The following is a 26,823-nucleotide window of genomic DNA, read 5'->3' as shown; positions in this document are numbered from 1 at the left end:
TGATGTTCCTTGAGCTTGAAGTTCACCTTTAACCTCTTAAGGGGTTTTTCTGTGCTCTTTTGTTACCATTCATATTATCCATCTCCTTGATTTGTCGTCAATATTTCTTCTTGCTGCCTCGACCAGTCCCATGAATCTTACAATTTCTGAAGAATATGTGCAACTTATTCACAGGTACATCAAGCAGCTCGGAGAGGATCTAATAGTCTTTTCCTTTAACATGCTTGTCTATAATTTTCTCTTTCCTCTGGTACATGTTGATTGTGGTACATGTCACCAAACAGCACGGTGGCTACCTGTTGCCCTTTATATAGATAGGCCCACTGACTGATTACAAGATTGTAGACAACTATGATACTAATTAGTGAACATTAACATATCATTTGCTCACATTATTTTCAGTATTTTCTAGGGGTATCATTTCTGTCCAGGCCTGTTTCATGATTTTGCTTTTGTAAATAATTCTGTTGAAGCATGGTTGAAGAGCAATGTCTGACCTTCATTGGTTAAATTTCATAGAATTTTTATTTATTATTACTTTTTGTCGGATTCAAGTTATTTCTGTGACCATTGTGAGTTTTTCTTTCACTAAACAAAGGGTACCAACAAATTTTGTCAATGTGTGTACGCAAATCTCACGCAATTGTGCATACGCAACTTTGTGGCTTTCCACGACCGTTTTACGTATGTCCAACTGACTTTTCACGCATGTACCACCAATTTATAACTTTACTTTGGTACATCTCACGTTAACAATTAAGCAATTAACACACATCATTAAGGAATTGCAAATACACAGCGCAATAATCACGCACGGCTCATGTTCTACGTATGGTTTATTTGTACTTCATCTGTGGTTTTAACATGGTTAATTAGTGATTCATCTGTGAAAATTTCACATAAAGAACCAAAACTTTTCTCAATTTTTCCGAGTATATTCACGTATGACCAATTTTCATCCGTGCAATATGCGCTAAATGTACGTAGCGGCAGTGTGACATCGCCCTAACAACTGCACCACCGAGCAGGCTGCAAGTGAAGATGTTTAATTATTATTCAATACTCATTTTGTCAGATTTAAACTTCTAAAGTTTACATATGAACTAAACCAGGAAAACAACCTGCTTAAAAATGTGTTCACATTTAAAACACACAAAGCAACAACTACTGCAGTTTTCCACACAGGTGTGGAGCTGAGACATTTATATCTCTGTTAGGTAAAGGCGCATTAAATTCCCATTACTATCATCTTGTGATCTATCGTAAAGAGATTCCAGTGATGTTTTTGTTTTAGCTACAATCAAGAAACCTGTGTCTTCCCTGAACAGAGCAGCAGGAGTTCATTAGAAATTTGCCTCTGAGTTGTGGGCAGGACTGTTGGCACAGAGCAACTCTGCACCCCACCAAAAACAATTTCCTTCAGAGTGGGTCTTCAAATTCTTTTGAAAAATCACACCTTCAAAAATTATCAAATGGTAATGATTGCAAATTTGTAATCTGTACCATTTGATAGTTTAAAAACATTTTCATTTAAAGATTTTTTTTATTTTTTCAGTCTTATATAGTCTTGATTTTACAACAGTGTCAACTGCTTCTGGTTTTCACATTACTGAAAGACTTGGCTTCACTCTCAGGTTTAAACCAGGTTTAACAGTTCTATTAGAGCTAAAAATCGAGCTGAAAAGCTGAGGTTTAAGAGGCCAGCTCAGAAAGGTAGAACTCTGGAAACACGTGGAGCTGAGCTTGACATCTTGTGGTTTTTTTTTTTTTCCTGCAGGCCCGGCAGCCTGCTTGTTTTTAGTTTCTCTGCTCAAACACAGCTGACTTTAATGACTGTCATTACCCAGATGCTGGAGAGCTTAATGAAGAGCTGAATCAGGTGTGTTAGAGTGGGGTAACATGAACAGCGCGCAGGATGATAGACCCTGGGGACGGTGTAAGGGAAACTCTGATCTGAGTTAAGATTAGATTAGCTTCAGTGTGAGTGGAGCATGAAGGGCGCTGCAGCAGGAGCATCAGCACAGGTGTAAACACATTCCCAATCATTTGGTTTGTTCTGCCCAGAATGAAAGCCACAATGGATGTTTGCAGAAATAAATCAATAGTAACTGCAGAAAAGAGCTTATTGTACACTGGCAGCACAGGTGATATAAATCGAGATGGAATGATTGTGTTTTGATTTACAACTCAGGCTTTTAGAGCAAGTTGGTGCCGAGCTGCTTAAAAGAACAGAAATAAAGTCCAGCCCATGCAGGTTAATCAATGTGTGAGCTGCATGAAAAAAATCTAGATGTTGCCGTTTGCATCTTTTAATTGTTTTTGACCTTTCTCAGACGCACTTTTCCTGCACTGAACACCTAAAGTGTCGGTTTACTGACGTGCACATGCTCAGCTTTCGCTAGATCAGCAACCGCAGCCTCTGAAAAACTGCCCTCCTCCTGTTTGAACCACAAGTTCTGCACAGGATTAAAGAAAAGGCTAGAGAGTCCACAATGTTTCCTGCTAAAGTACGGTGAGCCTTTTTCTGTGCAAAATCAGTAGAAGTGTGTTTATCCATTTGCTTCGATCAGCAGATTTTGTTTCCATTAAAATTTGGCATCCTCCACCCCTCAGTGTTCCCCCTTTTTGTTAATTTTACCGTAAAGCAGATTGTTGTTTAAACTGGTGATTTTTAAAAATAATTTTATTTTTATTTTCTAACTAAAACCCAGTTTACAACTGATTTTCCCTATGAGGTTTCAGCTTTCTTCAATGTGCGACCAGTCTTAAATCAAAGCTATAAACTTACTTAACTTACCTGAACGTACTTTGGACAAGCATTCATTACTTGAGTTATTAGTTGTTGGGGCAATTTTACCCATAGGGAAAAAAAAGAACTTTTTAAAAGAGTCTCTCAAAAGCAACAAGTACTCAAGAAATGGAGCAAACCAATGCAGCTTGTGTTTACAATGTGTCACCGTCACAAAAGTGCAACCGGTTATTACATGAAACTCTGAAGTCTAAACTATGAACATTTTGAATTTTTTTTCTGCTACTGGGGTTGTAATTATTATTATTATTATTGTTATTATTATTATTACTATGCTGTTTAGTTTTTTTTCCTTTGATATTTTTTTGCTAGTTCTCTATGTGAAAGAAATCTACGTGTCTGGTCTAGATTCACAATTTCTGCATTTTTCCCCCCAGCAATTGTGAATTCTAGTTTTCTTATCACTTTTTTAAAAACTCCAAATTTTTGAGCAACCTCTTTTATTTATTTCCTTTCCCTTCATAGATTGCATAGTTCTTTAAACTTTGTACTAATGCCCTCTGACCTTTACACTTGGTGAATGTATAGGAAATAAGGCGAAGATGAAGTGCTCAAATGGGTTTTTTCCATGAGAGGGCACCTGACAAACTCATGGGGGAGCAGAGTTGAGGGGGGGGGGGGGGGGGGGGGGGGGCTCTATTCAATAAAGCCCATCTGAAAAGGGCTCTTAGTGGATGTCTCCCTTTTGCAGAGTAGAATGGCTGCCCTACGGATGTCTTACTCTCACCAGGAAACAGCAAGAGTTGTGGCTCTCCATGCGTACAAATCACACTGAAACATAGATGTGCTGCTCTACAACACAACAGCAGAATAAAGCAAGGAAGAGGTAATGTTCTGTTAATTTTGTTCTTTTTTGCAGTTTTAAAACAAACTACTAACAGCAGGGCGGAAACTATGGCCATTCTGCTGGACAATGAAAGAAAATGGGTGTATAATTATGCAAACAAGAACATACTAATAACATTCATAATGAAAAGTTTTTCTTAAGGAATATAAGAAACCCCTGTGCGCTGGGGACAAGGCAGTAGTCTAACAATCCATGCCTGCAACCTTCAAGTTTTGACTTTTTGCTACATAGAAGTTTATAACCTTTATGAGCATTCAATGACACCTAATAATAATAATTATAATAATAAAAAAGAAACTACCTGTGACCCATTTACAGCACCAAAAGAACTGTCCCAGTCCCTACAAACACAATTCTCTTCCAAACTTCGACTTGTGTGATATTTGCAACAGTAGTTAAAAAAAAATTGTGTGGTCATGATTCAATTTTCAGCTGACATGAAAATAATTAATATTCATTATAAGGATAAATGAAAATCCTGTTGTAATTGCTGTTTTTTTTCTGGGATTCTATTGCTTTTTTAAACCACAGCCTTCTTTCTATGGATTTCCAATTTTTAGACAGAATTCTTCAAAATAAAAGTCCTGACCTGTCACAATGGGGTTTTGTGCATCTGTCTCGTTAGCAAGAGAGTTCAACTTTTAGAAGATGGTGGGCACGGGACAGCTGTAGCTTTCTGACCTACAGGGGGCGCTCAACTTATAGTGCAAAAACCATAGATTTCGTTATAACCTGAAAACCATGAAAGAAAAAGAAAATAATTTAAAAAACGACAAGTCTTTCTGAAAAAGCAGACAAGAAAACCCACCACATATTAAATGTCATCTTAGGTTTTGATAAACTCTTAATTTGAAGGGTCAGGACTAACTAACAGGGTTCTAACCTGCACTGACATTTGGAAAACAACTGTAAGTGGAGCCAGATTAGATTACTCCAGGCGTAGGTGAACCAAAAACACAAGTGTGTCCTGATCATAGGGAGAATTGCCCTAAAACCGAGTAAGTGTCATGAAATATAAAGTACAAACTTCAGGTCACTTGCAAACATCCAGTTGAGCAGTTCAGCTGCAATAAATACAGCTCAGTATGTATCATATGAAAGAGAACATCAAAAAACATGATACCAAAACACACATTTTAGGACAGTTAAAAAATGTTGCCAATTAAAAAACCATGACATGTGGTAAAAACATTCTGGAGCTCATGAACATTCATTGAAAAGAAAGATTCTGAATCATCAACATGGTGGGGAATCACTGTCAACAGAGTGGAAAACTTGCACATTTGTAGAAGGCATCATAGGTGAACGGCATGCAGGCTTTAAAGCAAGTGAAGAACTGCATCTATGGAAAAGCAGTGATCCCCAACCCCCCAGCCAAGGACCGCACCGGTCCAGACAGGTGGTACTGCATTACAAAAAAGAAAAAAAAACTACAGTTTTTCTGTTTCATTTAAAATCTGATTCTGAAGAAAGTTTTATTTTGAAAAACTACTAGATTCTGTTCACCACATCTGAATCTGTTCTTGATGCACGTCACCTCGTTCGGTCTTGTGTCCATTCCATAAAGATAAAATTCAACAGTTTGTTTTTACAGAAAAGAGCCAATGAGGAAACAGAAGAAGAGCCTTCAACTTCAAAATAAAAGAGAGCTGCATTTAATGGACAAAAACCAGGAGTTATTACTCCAAATATGGATCTATTGTGACAGCTGTTCCCGAACACCGTAATAATGATGCAGCTGTCTAATGTTACGAGGATGCGGCTACTAAAATTGTTCAAACATGTAACATTTATTTTTATACTTGGAAAATACCAGTTTTAGCGACCTCTTACAGGAAGAGGTGAAAATATGGTATGACTTTAAACCTGTCCCTGTCCTGTAAAAAGGTCAAAGTCCACTAAAATGATCTGAGAGGTGAACTGAAAACATTTTCCTGGTTCTCAGGCATAAATGAAGGAGGAGGAAATACTACATGTTGTGAAAGATCACCCTCTTTTTTTATTTTTTGGGATTTATTCAAATGTTAAAACATTTTCTGGCATATTGGAGATAAAACATGATTCTGCTGATATAATTAATTTTCTTTTAAAAAAGGAACAAAAATCTGACTTGGAATAAGTCAAAGTGAATTTTTTTTACAGCCTAGAATGAATTTATCTTTTTTAAGGGGGCATTAACTCACTTAATGTTATCAGGGTGAACATCCAGATTTGCCATGAAACCACTCAAATCCCTCGCTGCATGTCAAAATAAAACCAAACAGGAGCTCGCTTCAAGTGATCTGAGGAAGAGTGAAGGATCTGTCAGAGAAAGTGGCATCAGAGAAAGACGAGCTTCACTCCCCCCGAAACTGCACCACGTCTGTAATCTGAAACGCTCGGCTGCCCACCGCCGGCTTCCATACAGCCAAGGCTGCTCCCCACACATTTTCACTGCAGCGTTCACAAACTTTAGGGAGTCACTCACATGCTGAAAAATGTCAATCTCCTGCTAATCTGATTTTCTTGACCAGAGGGGGGAAAGAAGATGAGGATTATAAATCAGAGATGACAAAAAACAAACAAACACACAACACTGAATTTATCACAGCGAAATTAAATGAGAAAAAAATATGATCATGAGAATAAAACAGGGATTTCACTTGTTTTAACATGTTTAATAGCTGTGATGATTGCGTAGGGACAAACTCTGCTATTACAGGAATAATGCTCCGCTCTGTCAACTCTAGATGTTGGATCACATCAGAGGTTGCATTGTTGGACAGGCTTTTGTGGAACATCAAAGCCTTTCAGGGGAAAAGAAGGACAGGAGGAAGAGGAGTATTTGTTTGGAGCTAAGTTTCAGAGATCCTGTCATCCTCACACGTCAGCCTCGTAATGTTTGTTCTTTGGAATCTTTGCGTCACTCAAATAGGCCCATGCAGGGTAAAGTCCCCATCTCTGCCCTTTCAATCGGGGCAGATTTTGCCGCTCCTTCCTGAGCAGACACACCCGACGTGTCAGAGCTGAAAACACTGACAGCAAGCGTAGCAATTAAAAGACGCGCTCCGACAGATGTGCTACTGGTACTCACACAGAGCTGTCAGTTACTTGAGGAATTAGCAGATGGGATGAGGTACAGCCAAATAAGACGTTTACCGCTCAGGGTTGAGAGGATTTCTGAATCACTTTAGATCTTTCGGATGTAATAATCGGGCATTTGAGGAGCGCTTTATTAATTTAAATCCTGTCAGTGATGGGAGTTTTTGCAACAGGAAACGCAGGGAATGAAGACTTACATCATCCTTTTAAAGGTTCATAAGGGAGAAAAAAAAACTACAGCAGGGAAAACCACTGGCTGCAGAGGTGATGGGAAGGTTGTTCATCTAAATACAACTGGAAACATCAAAGCTGAGAATGATATTCAGCAATTTGAATATGAGAACTTTTGAAAGGGAAAGACTTGAGTTCTGGCCGCACAATTCTTTCAAGTGAGGAAAGAGGCACTCAACAAGAATGAAAAGAGTTCTTCTCCAGGAGTTTATTTTACTTTTATTCCTGCTGGGTATTAGAAATGTTGGGTTTCTTCCCCAAAAAAAACATCTTATGTGGTGGAACAAGACACCAGGGTGAAAAAACTGTTTTTTTTAAGCTTTAACTTTCCTTGAAATCAAATAGTGTGTGATGGATTTATTCTTCTGAGTGGCTCTTTCCTTCAAAATCATTGGCATGGTCCTGAATTTCAGTCATCAAAGGAGATTTCTGTGTTCTCTCCTCTGTGAGTCGCTTTCAGCTCTACATCTTTAGCTGGTAATGTTGAGCACGCACAGAACAGCGAACCACTTTGAGCCCACGTGAAAATATTCCTACATGGGTGTGGAAATCTCAGCAAAGCTCAAGATATGATTCCACATGTGGGACCTTCCCCTTAATGCCCAAAATATCAAGATAAAACAATTATGGAACAACTGATGAAATGCTTGACATAAGTGGGATACGAGACGAGAGGAGAAGCTCATGGTTTCCATCCCTTATTGTCGTCCACACTGGATCGAAAATGCACTGTTTTCATAATTGGGCTTTATATAAGCAACTTCCTAATATTTTTAAAAATGAAATAATTTTTTCTGCACCCATTTTGGCACAAGAGTGTTTAAAGTCTGTACATCACGTTTGACACACTGACAGCTTAAAGTCCCACTACAACCATCTTTTGATCTGTTGAGAAAGCCTTCCCAGTGGTGTTTTACTCATGATTATGCAGATTTAGGTAAAATCAAAAGACCTGCGGCATTTTTAAGACCGATTCTGCAGAAAGGCAGGAGTTCATTAGAAACTTGCCTCTGAGTTGTGTGTGTCTCTCTCCCTCTAGCTTACAGCCCCTCACAACCCTTACCTAACATTAGCGGAGCAACAAAAATGGTGAGCAATATTGGAGCTATTTGTATGTAAAAATTTACAAGCTTTATCAATCATTTTAAATAGATACACTTAAATGCTGTTTTTTTAATCATAAAATGCTACAAGAACATGTTAGAAAAACCAAAAATACAACATCCATTAAAGAGGGTCTTTAAATTAATTTGAACAGGTTTTTTATGCATTAATGCAAAAAGAGCGTGGGACTTGCGCCAAAACCAAAGGGCTACACTTTGTTGTTAAAGGGTTAAAGTGACACTCCACGGTCCCAGGGGTGTTTTTTCTTCTTTCACTAATTTATTCATTTTACTTTTGTTGCAGTTGTTGCTATTTTTCAATTTTCAATTGTTTTTGTTCCTGAACAGTTGTTTTTTTTGGTGTGTACTTTGTTACTTACTTATTTCTGTACTTAAAAAAAAAACGTTTTTACATGTTTTTTTTTTATAGTTGATCACATGTTTTGCAGTTGACCACATGTTTTTTACACTTTCACAGCTGTATTTATTTATTTAATATTTATATATTTATTTAATATGAATCTCGTTTTTGATAATAATTTTCATAATAATCTTTAATAATTTAATATGAATGTCATTTTCGATTTCCTTTTTTGATGTTATATTATAAAGATTATTTCTGAATGTCGTTTTTTGCTGCCACAGATAAATTAAATTTCCCCATTGTGGGATTAAGAAAGTCATCTATCTATCTATCTATCTATCTATCTATCTATCTATCTATCTATCTATCTATCTATCTATCTATCTATCTATCTATCTATCTATCCTCCCTGAAGCTGGTTTTCCAATAAGTCATTAAAAGTGGCTTGTTATTACACAATTAAGTCTGTTCCAACATAAAATTAACATATTTAGATTTAATTTCCCCCTTTTTTCAATTTTATTTACTGTGCAGAGTAATTGTTTGGTTTGTTTATGAACTTCATAATGTTATCATCATAATGGAATTTTTGTCTCGTCTGACCCCCTTTGGTCAAGAAAATGTATTTTTAAATTGAAACAGCTCAATTGAGGGCATGGTCGTTTGATTGACAAGTAGCTGATAAATCGTCGGCTCCAGAACAGCCTTCCATGCTGTTTTAAAAACTGACAAGTCTTTTTGTTCCAAACATTTGCTTATTTTTTTTTGCAAAAGTACTGGTTCCCTGCTATCGAATCCTGGTTGTGACCTGGTGTGAAAGCAACAATATACGCAGTGGCATACTAGAAGGCCAAAATGCTTCTTTTGGTAGTAGATAGGATTTTTGCAGCTTTTGGCTTGGCATAATCTCTGTTTGATAGTATGAGTTGGAAATGTGCATGTGCAGTATCTATTTTATTTAAGCTTTTATAAAGAGGACGTGTAGATCATCTGACAGGATGACGGTTTAGCTGTGTTTTGAGTAAACACCACAAACAATTCAATGTGAGAAAATCCAATAACCTGTTATTACCACACTATCATGGACTGATAAAGAGAAAAATGAGACGTTTGTTTGAAAATTGAGAAAAAACGCTTGACAGATGGATTCCTGTATACAGAGGCCTACTCTTTGACAGTAAAAGACCAGAGGGAGATAGTGACATAGTATTAGAGATAGTGATTGTATTAGTGAATAATTCCTACTCCGGCACATGATCACATGGTAATAGCAGGCAGTGTTCTGTGTTGTCTGCAAGATTGAGGGACCTTGCTGTTTCTTTGTTGCTGCTGCAGATGTAATTTCAAGCAGATGTGAATGGAGTGTTTGTAGAGCAAACTCACTTATACTGGGCCTGGAAATGTTCCTGGACAAAGCTGTGCTGGACCCTGAGCTGCTGACACTGGTTCGGATCAGGGTCCTCATCAGCACCACCGGGACCCTGCAGGAAAGGAGGTCACCCGTGAACACAGAACTCACATTCTTCAAAGACACACCAATTAAGCAATATCACATTTTAAAAAGTGGCTTTCTCTGTCATACATGTTGTAGTAACTGTTTTATTTTGAAAACCCCTATAAAAAACAGCATGGAGAACTGACATTGCCTAAACCCCCCTGAGAGGCCCCATCTTTACTCGAATCTATTCCCCTCACAGCAAAGAGGAGGCTGACCTTGATTAAAGACAAATTAGAAATAAAGAGAAACTGAGTCTGAAAAGTGGAAGGCTTGCAAGGTCAAAAAACAAGTGTGGGACACTAAACACAGGGAGTTTCACACACTGCTGTGCGCAATAAATGACAACAGGATGAAAACCTGCTCCAGTAAAAAGAAAACACACACACACACAGACTCAGACTTTTTTCATAACATTTAGACCTTTCTACAAGTTTTACATTAAAAAAGATTTTGAATATTGACCAAGTCTGAAATAAAAGAAATTTGGAATATCTTATAATTCTTTTTATAAATGTTTTAATCGTACACTTAGATGGAAACACTATCTAAAATGTGCCTTTTATTTATTTCTGCAACGCAGTGAGGTAATTTTGCTGCCTAGAAAAGGTAGGGAGGGACTTTAAAGACTGTATTTTTCTCAACTGTGGGTTGTAACCACAGACATACAAACACTAGATGGATAACCTCTGACTTTAATCACTGAATTCTGCTGCAAAAATGAGCTTAAAATGGAAAAGGCACCATGACTGTTTTCACTGCACTGTCAGGTTCTGTTATAATCTATTTGTTTGGTTATTTTCATTTCTCTTAATATTTGTCTTTTTCTGTGGACTCTGCAGGCTGGCAGAAACAACGTCCTCAGAGCGAAAAAATGTTTTTTCGATAAATGCGAGTTTCTTTCCGAAATTGTCAGGATATGAGGTAAGGAATTTGTCAAAAAGAAACATGTTCATTAAGACAACTTTGCAGCAAAAATATGAATACAATATTTACTTTAACATTCAACATGTCTGTTGTGAACAATTTGTCTTTGTTTTGAATATGACTGTTGCTTGGCTTGAATATGAATTTCCCCTGTTAACTGTCTAAAATAACTCCACAGGGTCACAGACACATACATCCAGTTTCAAAACATCGATTGGTCAAATTTGCCTAAGCGTGTTGAAGTTAATTTGTTAAACTAAAACAAAATAGAGCTTTTTAGAATGTTATTGACCCCAAAACCGGGCAATTATTGTCATGTGGTGGAGGCTCGAGAGCCGGTAGGACCCAGGCGCAGAGACGGGAGGCAAACGGATTCAAGGGCAACGGGTTTAATTATAACAAAAAGCGCTGCAGAGCAGGATGACAAAACAAAAACTCACTGTGGCGGGGCATGAAACATGGCATGAACGGACGAAGACACATGAAGACGTTAAACACACGACCAGAAGTTAATGGACCAGCACAGGAGGAAGGCAGAGACAGAACTTATAAACAGACAGGGCAGACAAGACACAGGTGAACACAATCAGGGCAGATGGGGACCAAAGGAAGTAAAACTCAAGAAACAAGACAAGACAGGAAACCTTTCAAAATAAAACAGGAAACAGAACTTAACCATGACAGAACAAGACAGAAAGCAAAAACCAATACAAAAGAAACTCAAACCATGACAATTATCTTGATACCATAACTCTGTTATCAAGTGAATAAAACAGATCATAATACATTGATCTCCAGCTGCATTCTGTCAGTGCCGGTGTTCTAACACTGATTTTAAAAAATTGTGCACAATTCAGACTTTTTCATGCAAACTCCTATTTGATATGGAAAAGTGGTTAATGTGAGGATTTGCTTCTGAACAATGAAAAATGTTGAATTCCTTCAGGTCACAGATAAATAGGCTTACTGTAAACATTGTGATGACTATGCTTAACAGATGAAATTTTTTCACTAATAAAATGTTCAGATTTGCCCGTATGTATCATTGGTTGAACAATCTAAGCCTTAGAACCTAACAAACATCTTAATCTTTCGTTAAATAATCCTGCCTAAAAGGTTAGTTTGTTTAGTCTTTTTAAATCATTTTCATACTAAACACAATTTATCCTGAGAGATTGGCAACAATTTTTGATTTCCGTAAGCATTTTAGTTTAATTTTAAAATTGTTAGATTGATTAATCAATGGTTGTTTATTTAATTTTATTGTATTAGAAGGATTTAATAATTTTCTTTAATCATATGTCATGTGTTTCATATGTAGAACCCCGCATAAAAAATAAAAGTATTTTTTTCCTTTGCATGATTAAAACATTCAAATAGTAAGTTTACAACAAAATGGCAAAACATTTCATCATTTTGTGAAATAGTTCATGTTCTCATTTTTAATTCTGAGTCGTTCATTCCTTCTTTTTTTCCAAGGCATTCAGCTTCCACCAATAGTGAGATTTTCTCCGATATTTGCTGGTAAACTCAAGATCCTGCAGCATTTTTTGCTTCTTCAAGTATGTATTTTTTCAAAATTTGATACCCTGTTCTGAATAAAATCATCTGCTGTTCCTTTTAATGTGATATATTTACAGGTTGGGCAATCTTTAAAAGTAAATTTACATTTAAAGTCAAGTTTTGGTTCCCACGCCTCAGGATCTGCTTCTGCTTTGGTTTTTTGATGAGATAGAATGGCGTCTGGATAATTCTGAGTTGCATAAAAAACCAGACTTTACAGCATTTTACGTGTGGTTTTTCCCCCTCCCATTTCTAATTAAAATGCTATTTTGCAGCAGACTAATAATAACATCTCTCTTGTTTTGGACTCAGTCCCGCACGTCAGGTACTTGAGAATCCATCAAGTCGTTGTATCGTCCCGGCTGTGCTTTTCATGTGGCCAAAAGGAACGCACTCTCCCAGATTTCTCTGTTGACACACGCTCCTGGCTCTGTTTACTATTTCTCAGATCTCCTGGTCCTTTTACTGGCTGCCACTGTTCCCAAGCTGTCAGGCTCACCATTATATCTACTCACAAACAAAGCTGAGAGATGGTTTAGAGTTTCCAAAGCAGAGGAGAAAGCAGTGGATTTGTGTGTTTCTACGAAATCAGTATGAGGTGCGTAAACAGAAGACTCATATTGTGAAGACATTTCCGTTTCGGAAAGACCAAGCTGAGGACGGAAACTCGACTCCCTCTCAATGTGTGCTTGGTTAGGCAAATACAAGGAGAAAGTTTGGCTCTTTTTCTTCCTGGAAGTCAGATGTTCTTTTCAAATGTTGTATTTTCTCCTCCTCCACAATGAAAAAAACACGTGAAAGGTTAGCAGTTTTTAGTTAGAGGGACAGACGTTGAGTACAACATTTTACTCCTTCCACATACATGGTAATAGATGCCATTGCTATCTTCATCCTGAGATAACAAGAGGCCACTGAGTGCAGAGCTGCTGCTTCTTATCACCTCTCAGAAAGCCCAGGCCGGCTTGGCCGGGCCTGTGAGGTGTCAGCTGTGAGTTAACAGCATCTGCTTTGAGGCTCGCTGAGGAGAAGGGACAGCCTTACATGCCTGCTGACATGCAGCTCTGATAAGAACTCAGTGATCTGAACGATCGTGGCCAGAAAGGAGAAAGCTGTAGCTGCTTCTGGTCCTAAAAAACGTTTTTAAAGATGAGAAATAACCCCGACCAAATGAAGGGAATCACCCCAAGAAGTGCCAGACTAAAATTGAGATGCTATCTGGGAAATTGCCTGCTGCAAACATATGCCTGATAAAAATGTCATTAACAGGCTGGACCCATAAAGAGGAAAACAAAATCAGACATGTTTTTTAGAGGAAGAAAAAAAAAATACATTAGATGAGACATTTCATGAACTATGAGCTTGTGTTTTTTTTTTTAATCTGAATATACAGCCTATTTCAATGAAATAAAGTCCAGCGTTCCACAAATAAAAACACAACTATGCTTTTTTTTCTCTCATCGCCAGACATGAAGTTAAAGTAAACTTTTCCTGTTTTAGATCAATTACAATTAACAAAATTATTTCTATATACTAAATGTCAGACTAATGAGACTTTTTTTTTTACTTTTATCAAAGTCAAACGTTAACATACTGTCGCCACTGCCATAGATACAACGACTCAGAGCGACTCAGAAAGGACTCATTTTCCCTGATCTAAACACAATTACCATTTCCAGGATATCAGCTGTCTTCATCCAAACAGACCCTGATTAAACACTGAGTAGTCAGGAATATGAAAAATTTTAAAATACTTTTTTCTTCGTGTATATTTAATTCTATCAAAGACACAAGAGACTTTGATCAGAATGACAGTACCGTGATTTAGCCTCAGTTTTAGCAGATACCGCGGGCACTGTTTTGAACCCCCCCCCCCCCCCCTTAACTGTCTCCACCAATCATACTTGGAGGCTTAATCATACGTCATCATTCTGACCAATCAGAAGTGGTTCATAAAGTCTCTCAGTTCCAACAAACATTACAGCTAAAACTCGTGTCAAGCAGTGTAGCTGTTTCTGTGGAATTTGGTGTCAGACCGTGGAAAAATAAAATAAAATAATTAAGCTCAAAGACATGAGTCTGTCTGGCATTGGTGTCAGTTTTTGCACTACTTCTCCTATGATGCACCGGGTTACAGAGGGAGCGTCTGTGCTGCACTGACGCTACTCTATTAACTGTCTAGAGGCACAACAAACGCACACATCAAACAGTCTGTTCTAAAGGCCCGTACACACCGGGACGAATATTCGCCAGGCGTTATTCGCCAGCGTTTTTCGCCACGTCTTTTGTGTTCACACCCAGGCGATTTTCGCTGACGATGAGCCGAGCGAACATGCAATTTCCTTCCCTGACATTAGATGGCGCTTAATGTAAACAGAAATACTCCTGTACACAAGGTGGCGCTGCGTAACTTTACGATTCTTAAAGTCGCTTTTCACTCAGAAGAAGAGAGCAAGTATTTACGCGCTTGTCAGAATCATACAAAGAAAACATGAATATTTCAAGCATCAGTAGCTCCAACTGGTGCTTGGTAAGGGGATATTTAAGAATGTCCGTCATTATTTCTTCGCGGCAGTGTAGACGCTACTTGGCGTCTAACTTCTTCGCTGGTATGTGTGCTCAGCAAGGCGGTTTTGTGTTTGAGCGCCCCCAAGTTGTGTTTTACTGTAACTTCAGAAGCTCCAGAAACGTGTGCAAAAGCGCCATTCTCATTGGTCGAATAGATTTCGACGCGACGCGTCGGAAAAAAAAAACGAACCCGAGGCGTTGTTTTTTTTTGATGCTTTGGCGCTTGGCGTTTTTTCGCCTCGGTGTGCACACTCACATTGGTGCCCTTTGTTTAGTCACGAGGCGTTAAACGTCGGCGAAAATTGCCGGCGAAATTCGTCCCGGTGTGAACGGGCCTTAACAGTTTTTTAATCTTGATGAAATCAGAGGTAAACAGGTTAGTTGTTCCTCTAGGTTTGGGTTTCTTAACCAGCTCAGTGGCCTTGTGTTAGAGTTTCCGCCCTGTGACTGGAAGGTCGTGAGTTCATATCCAGGCCGAGTCCTACCAAAGACTCTAAAAATGGGACCCAATGCCTCCCTGCTTGACACTCAGCATTAAGGGGTTGGATTGGGGGGGTTGAACCACCAAGTGGTTCCCGAGCGTGGCAGTGTCTGCAGCTCACTGCTCCCGCAGGGGATGGGTCAAATGCGGAGAACAAATTTCACACACCTAGGTGTGTTCTGTTTGAAGGACGAATTCAGTGGTATATCACATTTTCATGCACACCCAGCAGCCAATCAGAGTTGAGAATTCACCTGGACCATGGTATAAAAAGTGATAGTCCACAGTGATAACCGCACGCCTAAAAAAGAAGTTCCGTTCACATACAGTAAAGACCAAAGGTTTGGACACACCTTCTCGTTCTAATGAATGGGAAGGTGTGTCCAAACTTTTGGTCTGTACTGTAGCTTAAATGTTCGATATAGCTGCGCTGGCTTCTTCAAAACAAACCTTTGCTTCATCATCTGGACAACAACAAGAGGTAAGAGGTGAGGTAAGAGTTTCTTTCTGAACTAATGCTTCCTTTAACCTATCGTGACGATCAGATATATATGATCAGCATATATATCGCTTTCCTTTGCCGCTGCAGTCAAAGTCCGTGCCTGCTCAGCGCATCGTCAAATTACCGTGATGTCAACGCACCACACTATGTAACAAATAGTCCCCTTTTAGTGAAAAAACGATCTGAACCCAAAAAAATGACAAGAATAAAGTACTAAAAACTGATTGAATATTTATTTCTTCTTTAAGTGACCATGGTAGAAGCGGGATAATGGCCTTTGAAGTGTGCATTATCAGAAATCAACGCACTTCGCGAAAGCAACGATTCAGGCTTCCACAGCGTGAAATAATTTCTGTTAATGCTCACTTCATTGTTCCTCTACGTATAGATTTTTAGGATTTAGATAAATGACAAAGATGCAGCTTGTTTTTGAGTGGTGGGCGTGAAACTCATTGCTGGCTCTGCATTGCTGGCATAAGGCCAGACTTTTCAAAGCGTGATTTTTAAGCTGAGGAACAGAGAGGAGCAGATTGATTTATGCTCATCATCACAGAGCTGCAAGGAAAAACCAAGTGTCGTTTTGCAGAAATGTACATCATTTTTATTTCACTTCTCTTGTCCCACAAATTGAGATGGGATTTCACATGCAGGCAGCCTTAATTTAAAAGTCTCACTGTGAGACAGATGTTTTTTTTTAAACTGACTTATGCACGCTTAATAGCTGCTGGCGTTACAGCCAGACTGAGTGTTTAATATGCAGAAATGACCAAAGTTTAAAGAAATTACACACTTTGAGCTCTAACTACCCTTGCCTTAATCAGAAGCACAGAAAAGAAAGGAAGCAGCTTCCAGTCAGACTCAAACTATTGCTTTTTTTTGGACAATTATTAAAATCCAGTGAGGAGACGCAATATAAAAGGATGTTTGTGAGTCTTGCACAAAACTATTAAGATGTAAATAAAAGTCCCGGCGTTGCTGCTGTTTCCAGAACGTCACTGTAGGAGAGAGATGCCGACAACAGATGGGGAGGCAGCATCTGCAGCAAACAGGCCAGCAAGCAGTGGCAGAAAGCTGGAATCAGCTGATTTTCCCAAGTCAAGATAATCAAAAAGAACAAAAAAAAAAGAACGTACAAAAATAAATGCCAAGTAACAATTAGATGATTAAAAAAGGCTGGCATTCAAATATGCCAAATTGCTTTAAAATCAAGTTACCAAAATGTAACCCCTTTCGAATTTAGAAGTAGAGAAAAGCCTGATGTGCAACAATTTACAGTAGTGAAGTGGTTTTGTAATCATCCTAAATCAACTGATTCTGTCACAGAAATAGTGGCTTTGTGCTATTATGCAACCCCGAACTAACGTGAAGCCAATACGAAAAGACACTTTTCTCTACGTCACAATCAGCGGAGTCATGTTGATCGCATAAATGCTCGAATAATTAATGGAAGTCAAAGAGAAGCTGCGGTTACATGTGCAAAATGCATTCGATCAGATCAAAGACGGACCCAGAAAAACATTATCTGATTATATCAAATGTTTACGTACGCCACACTTTTGATTGGAATAAATCTTTCTGACATGCACAGAACTATCTGAAATACCGGAAACGGTCACAGAAGAAGAATTAGCGAGTTCCGTTGTCAACAAACAAAGCTGTAGCATAGAACGAGATAATCTTCTAAACACGCTTTTATTGTTGTTATAATTATTATTAGGTGCGCGTTCGCTTATAATTTTCTGAATTTGTGCAACCAGTGCTTTATTCTTGTCCGAACAGACCCAGAAGAAGGGTTAGGATTAGACTAATACGTGCCAACAACATTTAGTTTTGAGTCAATGCTGCAATGTGCATCTTGGGTGCACATAAATATGTGGGACTGACATCAGCCTGTATTTTGTCTGGACACGATTGGTAACACAAACTCACGCGGTTGTTGGCACGGTTTCTCAGGACTGTGCGGAGCGGCATTCCTGCATTCAAAAGCTGCCTCCGCCAGCTCACACACAAAGACCCTCCTCTGCTTGGTGACACAGTTTTCCCGGGAGACACGGTTCTCCTGAGTCGGACTGTGGTCCCAAGTTTCCTCCGGACCACACACCCCAAAAAAGCACCCTTCGGCTTGTCCTGTTCGTGCTCCAAAGCCTCCTCTGAAGCGCCACACTGTCTATGCCTGGCATAAAAGCCAGGGCAGTAATTACACACAATCGGTATAAAATGCTTAAAAACACTACAATCAGATCAACATTTGACTTAACCCACCTATCTAGATGGGAAGGAAATTTTGATCCGGATGAGTCTGATCTGGTCAGAGTATTCCGAACAGTGTGTTTACATGACGCGTTTTTGTGCTGATCAGGCGTTTAATCCGATTACTTTTGTCCATGTAACCGCAGCTAATGTGTGTTATTTAGGTCACGAGTTTACTTGGTCTGACTGACTCATTAGAAAAGACCCATTTGTTTTAGCTAACTTTTATTACTGCAAACATGTTGTTCTTAGTCGTACCACTAGAACAGTGTAGATTATTCAGATTAAATCTTTATTTTGGCTTTGAATAGTTTTTTTTGCCTGGTAGAATTTATGCTTCTAGGAAGTCTTGGGTTTGCTTTAGTGTCTCTTAAATGAGCTAAAATTAAATAATTAAAAATGAAAGACAAACAGGGGTTGAGAAACACGTTGAAATGATAAGTTAGATTGCGGATGTAAAAAAATTGTGTAGAAAAATCTTTTACGACAGGATGGGACCCCATCAAACCTGTTCTATCTGAAATTGGGCAAACAGATGGAGGAAAAAAAGCAGCCTGTCAGTTGTTGGAACATGGCCATTAAAGCCATTTTGTGGAGTTTTGGATGTGATGTCTCATGTCAATCAAAAGACCACAAGATGTCATGGTCACATAAAATAAAAGGATAGGACAGGAACTTTTCCATTTTTCTGATTTATTTTCATTTTTTCTGTTTTGTGCCAGAGAGCACCATCAACACAGTCTGGATTGTTGCAGCAAAGGGCACAATTTAAAAATCAGACATGTTTTTTACATGATCTAAACATTATGTGTTCAAGCTGATATGTCTCCTTTCTGTAAGGTAGATGTCTTCCAGTAACTAGGGTTGTCCCAATCTCGTCTATCTTGTAATTAAGTGTAAATTAAATATGTGTACACACAAACAAGTAAACAAGAATGAATGGCAAATCCATTCACCTGTTGTTTTTCAACATGAACTGAACATCATTAGAACATTTTCCCACACTTTATGGTCACAAGTCTTACAATATTCAAATGACGGACTGATCATTTTTTGCTGCCTTCAAATGTCTGTTGTTCACTGTGATGTCACTTGGTCATTTTTATGTTACGGTAAAATAAACCCATCATGCCTCAATCCAAATGCTATTTTCTAATATTGATCACAGTCTATGTATTTCATTTTTGAAACATTTTTTGAAAGGTTTAAATCAGGGGTGGCCATACTTCTTTGGCATACGAGCTGCTTTTGAGTAGCGGCTTTCCGATGGTAGAAAGACTTCGTGCTCAGTCTATTTAAAAGCGCGTGTGCAATGACGTATGTCTGAAGGAATGTTCAATCGGCCATTCTGCATGTCAATCAAGTCACGTAGTTCTCAGTGAGGAGGGTACTTTTTGATGGATTATTTTAAAATATATATATATTTTTTTTGCCCCTATGCGACCTGTATCTGATCTATTCATGATAGTCTGGACGACACGGATCCGATCTTTTCAAATGCGACCCAGGGCACTTGGGTATGTTGTCCTGAATCCGATACGTATCCAATCTTTTGAAATGCCCCGTCTGAACGGCCAGGCCACATGTGTCCAAAATGTATGTCATTAATACGCTACAAACGTCATAATTCTGCGTTGAAGTAGGCGGGAACGAGAACATAAACATCAACCATGGCGGACAATGCTGCTGAGACCAGTCAGTGGAAGGGAAGCCAGGTCACTGGTTGGATTCATATTTTTTTTTAATTCAAGTATTTTATTGAGTTTTCACAGTTAACATGTATGACAAATCCCCCCAATAAAAAACAAAAAAACACTAAAATAAAAATAAAATAAAAATAAAAACAGAACATAAACATACACAAGTGAGGATTACCGATAACAATTTCCAATACATAGTGTATTAACGTGTCATCATTAAGGCATCATTGATAAGTAAAGACAAAAGCTGTCCCATTTTTCAGCCACATATATATTTTTGCAACTCACTCTTCCTAACATCTTTTCACAGGCGCTATTTTCTATCATTTTTTCTTTCCACATTTTTAGCGTTGGGATTTGGGGTTCTTTCCATAATTTCAAAATCAGACGAGCACATGTTACCAGTCCAGTATTCAATACTCTGAAAGTAGTTTTGCTTAGTAGCGGCACCTCTTTTCTATCCCCTAAGAGACATAGTCTTGCTGATTTGGGAAGTTCACATGCTATCCAGCCCTGTATGCATTCCAACACTTTACTCCAAAGTCTAGAAATAAGTGGGCACTCCCATATTGCATGAATAAAGGTACCTCTCTCCTTATGACACTTCCAACACAGATCATTTTCACTGATTCCGATCACATGAAGTCTAGATGGAGTGTAGTAGTACCTGTTAAGTATTTTATATTGAATAAATTTGCCTCTGGCTTCCCTGATGTAAATTCCATTGTCAGAAAGAATTGTTTGCCATGAATCATCATCGATTATACAACGCAGGTCTCTTTCCCATATTGTTTTAAGTCCTTTGCTTGTGTTTTTTTTAGCCCATGGGCAGATTTTATACCATTTGGATGCCTTGCCTAGCAGTGTGGGTAGTCTTAGAAAGTTTTCTATTGGATTCCCATCTTGCGACAGTCCGACTTTCCCTTTTAAGCAATCTCTAAGTTGTAAATACCTCCAAAAGTTACCATGTCCTTCCAAATTATATTTCATCTTAATGTCATCATATGACATGAAAATGTCCCCTTGGAATACATCCCCAATTGTTCTAATACCTTTTTGCAACCACTGTGCCCAGTAGATAGATCGCTTACCAATCTTAATTTTAGGGTTGTGCCATAAAGATGCATACTTTTGCAGATGTGGAGAAAGCTTACACTTTTTATGCACCTCCAACCACACCATCTTTGAGAATTCCAAGATTGGGTTATTGGTCCTGCCTCTCTGCTCACCTGGCTTTTGCACTAATATCTCCATCGGTGTAAATGGGAACGTAATGCCCCGTTCTACTAGGACCCAGTCTGCGTCCAGTTCTCTACCAACCCAGTGCTTTGTCAGTCTTGACATCTCAAAGGAGATGCTGTAGTGTTCTATATTAGGTAGAGCTAATCCACCATCTTTTTTTGGTTGGCAAAGCCGGTCCATACTGATTCTGGGTTTCCCGCCATTCCAAAGAAATTCTTTAATCATTTTATTATATCTTAGTAGGATTTGTTTTGGGATGCTCATTGGTAACATTCCGGTGTAGTAATTAATTAGCGGGGCCACAGCCATTTTTATTGTATTAACCTTACCCCATAATGTCAAGTTTAACTTACTCCACTTATCTAAATTAGTTTTAATTTTGGTGAGTAATTTTTCCATATTATCTGCCATAATGTCAAGAATACTTGGGTTCAGTTCTATACCTAAATATTTCATCCCTTTATCTACCCATCTAAAGTTAAAGCCAGACAGCAAACTTGGGGTGCAAGTTTGAGATACTGGCATTGCCTCTGATTTGTGCCAATTTATTTTATACCCAGAAAGTTTGGAGTATTCATTCATAACCTCAAGTAGAGTTGGTATGGAGTTAGCGGGGTCTTGGCTCAGTATTAGAATATCATCCGCATACAGAAATAGTTTATGGTCCCTATCTCCTCCATATACGCCCTTAATTCTAGGGTCTTCCCTGATTTGGATAGCCAGGGGTTCCAAAAATATTGTGAATAAGAGCGGGCTGAGACTGCATCCCTGACGGGTTGATCTAGAGATATCAAAAAAAGGAGATAGTACCCCATTTGTGAAAACTGCAGCTTTTGGTCTCGAGTATAATGTCTTAATCCACCGGCAGAAGTTGTCTCCAAATCCAAATTTTGTTAGTGCTGTAAACAAAAAATTCCATTCAACCCTATCGAAAGCCTTTTGGGCATCGAGGGATATTGCGACTACGGGGTTCGAACTATGTTTATTCATCCATAGAAGATGTAGTAATCTCCTCATGTTATCAGCTGACAGTCTATTTTTGACAAAACCAACTTGATCTTTATGAATAATCTTTGGCAACTCCTTCTCTAGCCTCATTGCTAATATTTTTGATAGTATTTTGCAATCCACATTTATTAAACTTATTGGTCTGTAATTGGCTGGGTCCGTTAAGTCTTTGTCACCTTTTGGTATTAATGATATTATTGCCTGGTTAAAACTTTCAGGGAGTGTCCCAAAATCATAGGCTTCTTGAAGTACTTTAGTTAAGAATGGGCACAGTACTTCTGTAAATGTTTGGTAATATTCAACTGGAAAGCCATCTATCCCAGGTGATTTCCCAGTTTTCATCTTACTGATTGCTTTCCTAACCTCAGCTTCCGTTAAAATAGAGTCCATTGCATCCTTCCCCTCTCGTGAAATCTGTGGTATCGTCACCTTATTATAAAAAGCATCTAACTGTTCTGTGCTAGCAGCAATTTCTGATGTATACAGTTTTTGGTAGAACTGTTCAAAGACGGTGTTAATTTCACCAGATGATGTCACCAGTCTATCATTCTTTTTTATTGCTGTGATGACGTTTTGATTGTCCAGCTGTTTGAGTTGTCTAGCAAGTAGCTTTCCCGTCTTTTCACCCTTCTCATAGAAGTTTGTTCTAAGCCGAAAAAGTGCATATTCCGCCTTTTTGTTATATGTTTCATGGAGGTTAAATTTCAGTTTACAAATTTCTTTAAATGTACTTTCATTATAGTTTTGTGCTAGCTGTTTTTCCCATTCCTTTATTTGATTTTCCAGTATTTTTATTTTCTCCCTGCTCTCTCTTGCTTTTTTAGAGCTATAGCCCAGACATTTTCCTCTCATGAATGCCTTGAGAGCATCCCATACCGTGGCCAGTCTGTCGGTTGACCCAATATTTATATCTAAAAAACATTTGATTTCCTCTTTTAATGATGCTACAAACTGTTCATCACGCAGGATACCCAAGTTTAGTCTCCATCTACCACGCTTAATTTTACCCATTTGAAATTGAATGTGTAGTTCCACTGGTGCATGATCAGTGAGAGCAATAACACCTATTTCACAATTAGTAACTAGTTCAGTGCTAGAGTTTGAGATAAGAAAATAATCAATTCGGGAATAAGATTTGTGGGAATGTGAGTAGAATGTATATTCCCTTTCCGAGGGGTGCACAAGTCTCCAGATATCTACCAACCCAATTTCCTCCTTAAGGGAATTTAATGCTAACCCTTTTCTGGTGTTGAACTTAACATTGTTAGTACTTTTATCTAGAAAATCATCAGGCACCTGGTTAAAGTCCCCACCTATCAATATATGTCCTTCTAAATTACTCAGCATCTTACTAATCTTGTAAATAAAGTCAGGTTCATCCCCATTTGGGGCATATACATTCACCAAGACAACCTTAATTCCATTAATAAGGGCCTGAATGCATAGCAGTCGTCCATCATCATCCTGAAGCTGCTTTAGAAATACAAAGTTAAGTTTTTTGTTGATAAGTGTCATCACACCACGGCTTTTACTCGACACGGAGTTGTGAAACACTTTGCCAACCCAGTCTCTTCTCATTTTTAAGGCTTCCTTATCTTTTCCAAAATGCGTTTCTTGGATAAATGCAACATCAGTACCATGAGATTTGAGGTAACTGAGAACTTTTTTCCTTTTAATCGGTGTGCTGCAGCCATTTATATTCCAAGACACCAGGTTTATATCCATATTACCCATTGTTATAGAATTTCAGAATCAGCTTCTCGTTTAACGTGACCTAGAATCCAATGACATTTTAGAACAAATACACATGCAACATAAACAACTTCCTCACTGTTTGAAAATTTCCCATAATTAACAAAAATATAAAAACGAAAACTTAAACACTGCACTAAAACAGAACATGGCAGTGTAGTAACTCTCCAACCAAGTGTAGACTTTATTTTGGTCCGTGTGGGTTCTGAAGACTCTACCTGTCCTCCACCTGTCTTCTGGATGTAGCCACGCCTCGATGCCCCCCCTCCCCGTCATGTGTGAAAATCTTCCTCTCTCCCCTCTTCTTGCATTACTCCGTCTCCACGGCCATGTTTTCTTTAACAAAGTTTTCAGCTTCCTTCGCATCTGTGAAGCTCATGCGTTCCTGCTTCCATGTAAATCTGAGGGTTGCTGGATGTGCCAGTGTGTGTTTCACCTGGCGTTGCCACAACAGCTTCATCACTGGGGAAAACTGCTTCCGCTGAGCCACACGCTCCTTGGTCAGGTCTTCAAAAAATGACAGCTTACAGTTTTCCCACAATATGCCTCTTTTCTTCTTGGCAGCCATGAGGACTTTCTGCCGGGCTGTAAATCGCAGAAATCTCACCAGTATGATGCGTGGAGGTTGGTTAGGTCCTGGACGTGGTCCCGGGCTTCTGTAGCAGCTTTCAATCTCGTATTCCACTCCATCCAGCCCGAGGCCGTCGGAGATTAACTTCCTAATGTAATCACATAGAGCGCCGTTTCCTTCCATTCCTTCTTTCAGTCCCACCAATCTTATATTCTTCTGCCGATGTCTGTTTTCTTGATCATCCGCACGAGCCCAAAGTAGATCAAGCTTCTTAGCTAGCAGCTTCTTGTCTTTAGCCACATTAGCAACTTGGTCCTCCATGTCCGAAATGCGGTTCTCGGCTCCAGTTAGCCGTAGTTGGATTGCACTTACGGCGTTCTTTAACTCTGTCGTGTCAGACTTAATAAGCGAAACATCACTTGCCACCACGTTCAGTGTAGCTCCCACTTTAGTAATTTCTGCAAGCAGGTCGCTTATTTCGGTCCTCTGGCCTTCATGTTGATTAGCAGAGCTAGCTTCGCCAGTAGAAACAGTCGGGAGGCGCGTTTGTATACTTCGTTTTTTCTGACTCATGGCGATGTTTCGGCTGGGAGAGGAAAAAAATCTTGTATCTTAACAAGTTTAGCTGCGTTTAAATTATGCAGACGGGAAGAGTTTCGTAATTTGACGTGTAAAAATTAAGACGGGGTACGGAGCTCATCTACTATGCAGCCACCTCCTGGCACCTCATCACGTGACTCTGGATTCATATTTAGGGTGACAGCTCTATTCAGGCCAAACTCAAGGACTCTTATCGCAACCGGGCGGTTTTTGAAAAGATTGCCAGCGAAATGGCCGAGCAGTTGAACCTTTCCCGCGATGACTTTTTTTCCTTTCCAACCGTGGTCAGAAGTGCGGGGGAGACATTCTCCAGGGCCAAAGGCGGATCCACCTTCGGGGTTCATTTCCCCGTTCGGACCCTTAGATTCTCCAGAGCGGGTTAATAAAGAGTAAATCGCATTTATTCTGGTAGAAGCCTTCTTTTATTATCGTTCTCCTTCCTCCATAACACACAACATGAATGCGCGCCCCCACTGCCCCTGTCATTCCCTACTGCGCTGCATGCCTCCTCTCTCTTACACACACACACACAAACGCGTGCGGCCCCAGCACATACACATCCCCATTCCACAACAGTGAGTACAGACGATCCTGGCTCTAATGCCTTCTTAAAATGAGAAGATTGTAATTGTGCTGGCTCCTTTGTGAAAATGAATGTAATAATACAAAAGGAGCTCCGCTGTTGACAACACTGTTGTTGACATCCATTGTTAACGGTAGCTACTTCCGCAAACATCAGTGACGTTGTTCCCTGTTGAGGACTTTTCTTCGCATGCGGGTCACTTCTGGGTCATTTCACGGTCACACAGGAGATCACAAAAGTTCGCATTTTAATTGGAAATGTGAACGGCCTTGCACAAAAAAAAAATCGAATTTTTTCAAAAAATGTTAAAAACAATAAAAATACCATTTTCATTGGAGTGTATCTTCAATATTTTACAAAACATATAATCAAATGACTTATAATTGGATTGTTGTCAAAAGACCTGATTGGGACATCCCTAGCAACTTCTCATCAAGCAACGTTTTCTCCTGTAATCACTCAGATTCACAGACAAACTCCCTGCTCGCTACTGGACATCAGTACTTCCTCACGCAAGTCTGAGACTGCACAGATTTCAGAAGTACTCTCCCCCATCAGGAGGCTTTCAATAATTCACCCTAAGTTTCTTGCGTGGAGTGATTCTCCTCAGTGAGTAAACCCCCTGTATAGGAATTCAGCCACTTGTGCCGAAAATCCAGGAAAAGGTGACCCCATCCTCACCGACCACCTTTCTCATGCTGATGGGTTTACAGGAGTATAGGGGGGAGGCTAACCTGAGTAATGGCCCTAACGTGAATAATTCAAACGAGCTGTGGAAACACCACGATGCAGGGTTGGACATCCAGCTAAAGAGAGCACTATAGTGGAGTGGCTGAGAACATATAACCAGCCGCACCTCCATCCTTCTGGTGATCCGAACTGAGGGGGTCGGGAGAGGAGAGTCGGGAAAAATGGGGCAGAAGATAATGCATGTGAGTATTTATTGATAGATTCAGAAAGAATAAAAGCAAAGAGTTATTATGTAGCGTGTTCAGCTGACATACAAAGTGTTGATAAATAATGGACAGTCTTCTTCAGTACATTTCCTCTTATTTTAAGAGTCCATAAATAAAACTGACGCTGGAGGCTTTTCTCTCAGCCCATTATCATCCGAGAGTGAAAACTTGCATTTAGTTTTATTTAGGGACA

General features: G+C 39.1%; 1 protein-coding gene across 1 annotated transcript in view; it reads right to left on the bottom strand.

Annotated features, from left to right (window-relative positions):
• Positions 1–26,823, bottom strand: part of usp43b (ubiquitin specific peptidase 43b) — a 100,125-nt gene that overhangs the window by 45,534 nt on the left and 27,768 nt on the right. The window contains exon 3 of the mRNA XM_011478550.4: positions 9,819–9,916. Within this exon, the coding sequence (XP_011476852.1) occupies positions 9,819–9,916 (98 nt within the window). The remainder of the gene's footprint in view (positions 1–9,818; positions 9,917–26,823) is intronic.

The sequence above is a fragment of the Oryzias latipes genome, chromosome 8, assembly GCF_053564925.1.
Source record: "Oryzias latipes strain Hd-rR chromosome 8, Olatipes_Hd-rR_3.1".
In the NCBI taxonomy this organism is placed as follows: domain Eukaryota; kingdom Metazoa; phylum Chordata; class Actinopteri; order Beloniformes; family Adrianichthyidae; genus Oryzias; species Oryzias latipes.
Note: the sequence above shows the minus strand (reverse complement) of the source record. Positions and strands in the feature narration are given on the sequence as shown.